Raw genomic sequence first — 7544 nt, 5'->3', positions numbered from 1 at the left:
GCACGGGGGGGGAACGGGGGGCGATGCTGGGGGGCACCGGGGACAGCTCTGGGGGCGCACAGAAGGGACGACCGTGGGCGATGCTGGGTGACCCCAATCAGGGGGCGCACAGGAGGGTCCTGCTTTGTGGGTTGCTTTATGTCACCCCGCGGGGCACAGGGGCGTTTTGGGGGGGCCCGCGCGGGGTCAACACCCGGGGAGCAGCCTGGGCAGCCTTGGAGGAAGGAGGCTGCGCGGCAGGAAGGCTGTGAACAGCAGCGGGGGGACGGGGGGGGATGATTTGGCTTCGTCCCGGCGCTAACGGGCCCCCGTGCTCCTCGCTGCAGTGCGCTACGGCCGCTTCGACCCCGAGGACCAGCGGAGCCGGCACTGCCCCTACCTCGACACCATCAACAAGTGAGCGGGGAGGGTCCGCGGGCCGGCGGCGGGCACCGGGACACGGTTCCCTCGGGGCGGGGGTGGGGGGGGAAGGCTGCCCCACGCGCCACGGCCCTCTCGCTTCTCCCGTTTTAGGAGCGTCCTGGATTTCGATTTCGAGAAGCTCTGCTCCATCTCGCTGTCGCACATCAACGTCTACGCCTGCCTCGTGTGCGGGAAGTACTTCCAGGGTGAGTCCTTCCCTGGGGGGGGGCCGAGGTCGCTGCAGGGCTTGTGTTGGCGGGAGGCTGCCTGGGGTCCCTCGGTCCCGGGGGGAGAGGCAGCCCGCGAGTGGGACTGGGAGTCGTTTCTCGCCTGGCCTCCGCGGGCTTGGGGCTCCTCAAGCGATTCCTTTTGCGGCTCGTGGCCCAACGCGTGTTCATCCATCCATCTCCGGAGCTTGCAGCATCCCGCGCTCCCCGTTGGCCTCGCTTGCTCCTTCACGGTCAAAATTGGAGCCCTCGGATGCCTGGGCCATGCGGTGTCGCGTTCCCTCGCGCGCGGCCCGTGTCCCTGATGCTTTCCTCTCCCTCGGCAGGCCGAGGGCTGAAGTCTCACGCCTACATCCACAGCGTGCAGTTCAGCCACCACGTCTTCCTCAACCTCCACACCCTCAAGTTTTACTGCCTCCCCGACAACTACGAGATCATCGACTCCTCGCTGGAGGACATCACGGTGCGGGGACCTTCCCAGCGAGGGGCTGGGGGACTGGGGAGGGCTGCTGTGACCCTGCCAACAAGCGATTTGCTCCTCTGAGCTGCGCCGAAACCTGGGGATTTACGTTCACATCCCTTGGGCTGTCGGGGTTTGCGAGGCCCAGCAGCGGTGGGGAGCTCTGCATCGAGGTGGCTGTGAGTTCCTGCTTGGTTCCTGCTCACGTGAAAGGCATCAGGGTCACGTGAAAGGGATGAAGGCTTCTTAAGTCTTCGCCATAGAGGTGTTCTGGCAGGACACGTGGAAGCGTGTCTGCAGGAGGGTGGCAATATCTCTGTCCTCGGAGGATTTCAGGCTGCGGTGACACTGGGAGCCGCAGCAGCGCCTGCAAGGGGGGCTGGTCACCTTTAGCTTCCTGGCCCGACTCYGTTTCTTCTCCGCTCTCTCAGTACGTGCTGAAACCCACCTTCACCAAGCAGCAGATCACCAACCTGGACAAGCAGGCCAAGCTCTCACGGGCGTACGATGGCACCACGTACCTCCCGGGCATTGTGGGGCTCAACAACATCAAGGCCAACGATTACGCCAACGCCGTGCTCCAGGTATGGGCACGGGGGTGGCTTCTGGTGGGAGGTGGAGGAAACCCGCTTCCCCCTGGGGCTGGCGGGGGAGCGTGTCCTGGCTGATCGTCGCCTGTCTGTGCACAGGCCCTCTCCAACGTCCCCCCACTGAGGAATTACTTCTTGGAGGAAGACAACTACAAAAACATCAAGCGCCCGCCCGGGGACATCATGTTCCTGCTGGTGCAGCGCTTCGGGGAGCTCATGCGGAAGCTGTGGAACCCGCGCAACTTCAAGGCGCACGTCTCCCCCCACGAGATGTTGCAGGCTGTGGTGCTCTGCAGCAAGAAGAACTTCCAGATCACCAAGCAGGGTGAGGCGGAGGGGCGTTGTGGGCGCCCCGCGCCGACAGGCAGCCCTGGAGGAGGCCGAGGAGGGTTAGAGATCCCTCTAGGGTGCCGTGTGGAGGGGAAGGCTCCCTTGTGCTCTCGCGAAGGTGCCACCACTGATTTATCATCTGTCTTGCAGGTGACGGAGTCGACTTTCTCTCCTGGTTCTTGAACGCCCTGCACTCGGCCCTGGGCGGCACGAAGAAGAAGAAGAAGAGTGAGTGGAGGGTGCTGTGGGTCGAAGGCTGCTTTTGTGCAGCTGATTTTTAACCTTGGGGCAGCTCCATCCACCCTGATGTCCCCGGGTGATGCTTGTCACCTCTCCTGCGTGGTTCTAGCCTGACAGTGGCCACAGGGGGGGAGCAAAGAGCYGGCTGATGGCTTTGCTTATGGTCAGACGCAAGATCTGACTCTCGTAGTGTGTCTCTGGCTAAAAGAAGGTTWTAGTGCCTCTCCCAGCCCTGAATTGCCACATGTGAACGTCCACACTGAGCCCTCGTGGCGGTTTTGCGCCCTGCTCTGCCTGAGATTCGCTCCCGGCCTCTCCGACGGCCTCTTTCTCCATGTGTCCGCAGCCATCGTCACTGACGTATTCCAGGGCTCCATGCGCATCTTCACCAAAAAGCTGCCGCACCCGGATCTGGTGAGTCTCTGCTGGGATGGCGATGGCGGGGGGGGAGCTTCCCTCGCCAACGCGGTCCGTCCGGCCCCGCTCTGAACTTGCCTCCCGCAGCCGGCTGAAGAGAAGGCGCAGCTGCTGCAGAACGCTGAGTACCAGGAGACCATGGTGGAGTCTACCTTCATGTACCTCACGCTGGACCTGCCCACCGCCCCCCTCTACAAGGACGAGAAGGAGCAGCTCATCATCCCCCAAGTCCCACTCTTCAGCATCCTGGCCAAATTCAACGGCGTCACCGAGAAGGTGAGGCCTCGGCACTCGCTGCCCGCCGCCGCGGCGTGGCACCCAGCTCTGACGGCCTCAGCGCTGGGCCCTGGCTCCAGCTCCCCRTCCCCTGGTGGGTCGGGATGGGTGGGCAGAGGGCCTTTAAGTGAGCTCCCTGGGTGGCAAGAGCACCCTATGCTGATTCCTGCCTTTCCCTTTTTCGACCAGGAGTACAAAACCTACAAGGAGAACTTCCTCAAGCGTTTCCAGCTCACCAAGCTGCCCCCCTACCTCATCTTCTGCATCAAGCGCTTCACCAAGAACAACTTCTTTGTGGAGAAAAACCCCACCATCGTCAACTTCCCCATCACGTAAGTACTGGCGGGGACGCGCTTGGCCGGGGTTTTGCCATGGATTGGAGCGTGGTGAGCCTACGCAACAGGCTCTGGGATGGCGGTGGCATTTGGGAGGTCCCCGAGTGCCCTGCCTCACTTTCCCGGTGTCTCTTCCCTGCTGTTGATGGGTTTTGGAGGCCGACCTGACCACGCGTGTCCCGGGGGGTACAGTGGGCCTGTTTCTGGCTGGTTGCACCATCCTGGGGGATGCCCAAAGCTCGGGGCGCCGCAGGCACCCTGCTTCGGGGTGTGTGGGTGCCCAAGGCTGTTCCCCGCAGCAACGTGGACCTGCGGGAGTACCTGTCAGAGGAGGTGCAGGCCGTGCACACCAACACCACCTACGATCTCATCGCCAACATCGTGCACGACGGGAAACCCTCCGAGGGCTCCTACCGCATCCATGTGCTGCACCACGTGAGTGCCGCGGCCGGGCTTGGGGGCCGGGGGAATGTGTGTGKGGGGGGCTGGCTCCTGGCGTCACCCCCGTCCCCTCCTGTCCCCTCGCAGGGCACGGGGAAGTGGTACGAGCTGCAGGACCTGCAGGTGACGGACATCCTGCCCCAGATGATCACGCTCTCCGAGGCCTACATCCAGGTGAGGAGCCCCCCCGGGGCCGCCTCTCGCCCCCGAGGCGTCGCCCCCGGGTGCGCGGGGGTCGGCGTGAGGCGGAAGAACCCCCATCTCGCCGCCTTCGCCGCCCCCCACCGCCCCCCTCCGCTCTCCCGCAGATCTGGAAGCGGCGCGAGGAGGACGAGACGAACCAGCAAGGGGCCTGAGCCCTGCTCCGCCGGCCCCAGGCGCCCGTTGGCCCTCCCTTCACCCGGCACCTTCCCCGCGGGCTGGCGGCAGCACCCGTGGGTGCCCCCTCTCCCTCCGGCCCTCTGGGCCACCTATTAAAGGACTCCTGATGTATTTTTTTAAACGTTTTCCGCCACCTTTGGCTCTGTTCCTGCTTCCACCCCGTGCTGGCGTCCCTCCCGCACCCTGACCTCGCTCTTGGCCGCGAGCCCGGTGCCGACGTGGGGGCTCGTGTGAGGCCGGAGGGAAGGAAGCGTGTGGTTTTCGCAGTTCTTAGGTGGAACGCGGAGGTGCGAAAAGCCGCTTGTGAGGAGCGGGGGCCGCGCGCGCCCGTGGGGAGGGGGGAAGATCTTCCCAGAAACCTCCTCCCCGCTCCCCCCCCCCTTGCGGCCTCTGCAGCGCCCCGAACCTCATCCGGCGGGGGGAAACGGAGGCAGGGGAGGACCCGCTGCCCCCCGGGGCCGTGACACACACGCGCTGAGCCGCGGGGCCTCGGCAGCCAAGCTTTTATTTGCGACCCCCCCTGCGCCCGCCCGTCCCGTCCCCCCCCCCCCCTGTCTTCGCCCTCGCGCTGGGCGGGCGCCGACGCCGCTGCGATGCCTCTTCCCGGCTCCTCACACCCAGACGTGGGCCTGGCAGTGCTGCACAGCCTAGGGGAGAGCAGCGGGCAGGCGGGGGGTGGCGGCGCGGGCCGTGTCCCCCCCCTGCCCCCGTGTCCCCGCCGTACTCACCTGGCAGCGCCGGGCGGCCTCGGCGCTCGAGCACCAGTAGGCCGGACCCAGGGCGCAGGGCTCCGAGTTCGGGGCCGGCTCCGGGGGCACCCGGCCGAGGCCCAGCTCCTGCTGGGAGAGGAGGGGGGGGGACACGGCCACCTCAGCGGGGGCTGGCACCTCCCCGGGGCTGTGATGCCCCCCCTGGGGTAGTGACAGGCCTTTGGGGTGCTGCTGGGGCCGTGGCATGCCTGGGTATGTCCCATGGGGCTGGGACACCCTTGGGGGCCCTGGTGTGACCCTTGGGGCTGGGACACCCTGTGGCACCCCCCCTCCCCGGGGCCGTGGGACGCTAAAGCACGTCCTTTGGGGCTGTGACATCCCATGGCATGTCCCCTAGGAGTGTGACACCCTTGGGAGCTCTGGTACGTCCCCTGGGGCTGTGACACCCCTTTGGGGCCTTGGCACGTCCCTTGGGGCTGTGACACCTTGTGGCATGTCCCCTGGGATGCCCAGACATGTCCCCTGGGGCTGTGACATCCTTTGGGGTCCTGGCATGTCCTTTGTGGCAAGTCCTATGGGCCTGTGCCACCCTTGGGGGCCCTGGTATGTCCCTTGGGGTTGTGACACCCTGTGGCATGTCCCCTGGGACTATGACACCCCTTTGGGGCCTTGGCACGTCCCTTGGGGCTGTGACACCCTGTGGCATGTCCCCTGGGACTGTGACATCCTTTGGGGCCTGGGCATGTCCCCTGGGGCTGTGACACCCTTGGGGGCCCTGGCATGTCCCCGGGGACATCCCTTGGGGCCTGGGCATGTCCCTTGGCGCTGTAGCACCTTGAGGCACGTCCCCCGGGGCTGTGGCACCCTTTGGTACCCCACTGGGGCCGTGGCACCCTCAGGCAGGTCCCCGGGGGGCTGCGACCCCCTTCGGGGCCCTGGCATGTCCCTTGGGGCTGTGACACCCCTTGGCACCCTTGGGCTTGTCCCTCAGCCTTGTGACACCCTTGGGGGCCCTGGCACCTCCCAGGGGACCCCTTGTCTCCCCCGACCAGGGCAGAGCCTTACCTGGCCCAGGGCAGAGCCGTCCCAGCCCTTGTCCCCGTGAGCCCYGGTGGGGGCTCGAGGGCCACCGGGTGCCACCGGAGCGCAGTCGTCCTGGGTGCCACAGGAGAAGAGGGCGCTGCAGAGCAGCCGGGGTCCCAACTTGCCCAGCAGTGCATCGAGGAGGAGGATGGTGTAGCGCTCGGCCAGGCACCGGCAGGCGCCCGCCGCCGCCGCCGGCAGCACCTGGCACAGCCGCGCCACCCCCGTTGCCAGCTTCTCCTGCGGGGCAGTGAGGCAGGTGAGGGGGCGTCCCCGTCCCCYGCTGTCCCCTCCCGCTCCTCTGCCCGGCTGCCCGCCCGCCGTGGGCACCTTGGGGATGGTGGCTTCGGCGCGGGCGATGAAGGCGCGGCACAGCCAGCACAGCGGCAGCGGCACGGGCAGGTCCTCGCCGGGGGCGCCCTGGGGACAGAGAAGTTGGTGCCCACCATGGGCAAAGCCGGGGGGGGCTCCCACAGCATGGGAGCACCCCCTCGGCCAGTACTTGTGTGCCCACTGGTGTGGTGTTCACTCTGGAACCTAATGGTGGTGCTGGTGGACGCCCAGCTGGAGGCCCACCAAGATGCCCACATATATGGCCGTGTAGATGCCCACATAGATGCCCATGGAGATGTGATGCCCCGATCTTTGGCCATGAATATGCCCACGTAGACACCCCAACTTCTGGCCGCATAGGCACCCATGGGCCGGCCAGCCTGGGAACGGCTCCTACCTGCAGGCGGGTGCCGGGTCCCCCGTCCCGCGGCAGCACCACCGGCTCCACGGCCCCCCCGGGCTCACCCGGGCACAGGTCCAGCCGGGCACAGACGACAGCGGGTTTCTGGGGCGAGAGGCAGGGTGAGGGGCACCTGCGCCCACCCACGCCCCCCCCGTCCCRGATGCCTGGGTCCTCGCCCCACATTAGGGCCACCCAGCACCCGGTCGGCAGGGTGCCCCCGATCCCCCCCCGCCTGGCACCCTGAGGTGCGCCCGTCTGTCCGTCATGGCACCCGCGGGTGCCCACTCACGAGGTGCCCCTCGAGGGAGGCGGTGAGGAGGCTGAAGTACTCGTGCACCAGGCGCTGGCAGGGGGACACCATGGTGGGCACGGGCAGCGCCGTGCACTCCTGCCGCAGGAAGCCCTCCACGGCTGCCTGTGTCCCGACACCTGGACCGTCATGCTGTGCCCATCCCAGCGATGCCTGCCCTGTGCCCACCCCGTGCCCACGCCACCTCAAGGACTCCCAAGCCTGTGGCACGGTCGCCTCCCCCTCTGCGCCCTCCGCTGCCCCGGCGGGGCGAGCGGGGCACGGGCACCCCGCTGCCCTGTACCTCTTTGCGGCGGCGGCGGCTGGCCTCGGCTGCCGAGCGCGGCGAGGAGCAGGAGGAGCGGCCAACTTTCCGCTGCCATCGCGCCCGGGCAGCCGAGTTGCTGCCTCGTCCCACAGCGGGTCAGCGAGGCGAGTGAGCCGCTGCCCGAGGGAGGGGCGAGACCCCGGTGCCTGCGGGGAAGAAGCAGGACACACCCCTGCTCCCCCACCCCGCCCCGCCGCTCTCCGCCCCGCCGCCCAGCTATCGCGGGGCGGCAGCGGCGACGGCCCGCGCCTCACGGGGCAGCCGTCTTGTGCTCTCGGTGTCATTTTGCCTTCCTTTGA

The 7544-nt window shown here is 67.4% G+C and overlaps 1 protein-coding gene across 1 annotated transcript in view; it reads left to right on the top strand.

Annotated features, from left to right (window-relative positions):
- Positions 1 to 4172, top strand: part of USP39 (ubiquitin specific peptidase 39) — a 7955-nt gene extending 3783 nt beyond the window's left edge. Inside the window, exons 2-13 of the mRNA XM_026057028.1 lie at positions 327 to 396; positions 514 to 608; positions 956 to 1092; positions 1521 to 1673; positions 1779 to 2004; positions 2160 to 2237; positions 2596 to 2663; positions 2754 to 2942; positions 3132 to 3274; positions 3577 to 3712; positions 3806 to 3892; positions 4027 to 4172. Of these exons, the coding sequence (XP_025912813.1) occupies positions 327 to 396; positions 514 to 608; positions 956 to 1092; positions 1521 to 1673; positions 1779 to 2004; positions 2160 to 2237; positions 2596 to 2663; positions 2754 to 2942; positions 3132 to 3274; positions 3577 to 3712; positions 3806 to 3892; positions 4027 to 4074 (1430 nt within the window). The 3' untranslated portion in view covers positions 4075 to 4172. The remainder of the gene's footprint in view (positions 1 to 326; positions 397 to 513; positions 609 to 955; positions 1093 to 1520; positions 1674 to 1778; positions 2005 to 2159; positions 2238 to 2595; positions 2664 to 2753; positions 2943 to 3131; positions 3275 to 3576; positions 3713 to 3805; positions 3893 to 4026) is intronic.
- Positions 4173 to 7544: the final 3372 nt, after the last annotated feature.

This window comes from Apteryx rowi, unplaced genomic scaffold, assembly GCF_003343035.1.
Source record: "Apteryx rowi isolate R43461 unplaced genomic scaffold, aptRow1 scaffold_1357, whole genome shotgun sequence".
Taxonomy (NCBI): domain Eukaryota; kingdom Metazoa; phylum Chordata; class Aves; order Apterygiformes; family Apterygidae; genus Apteryx; species Apteryx rowi.
This window is presented reverse-complemented; position numbering and strand designations above follow the sequence as displayed.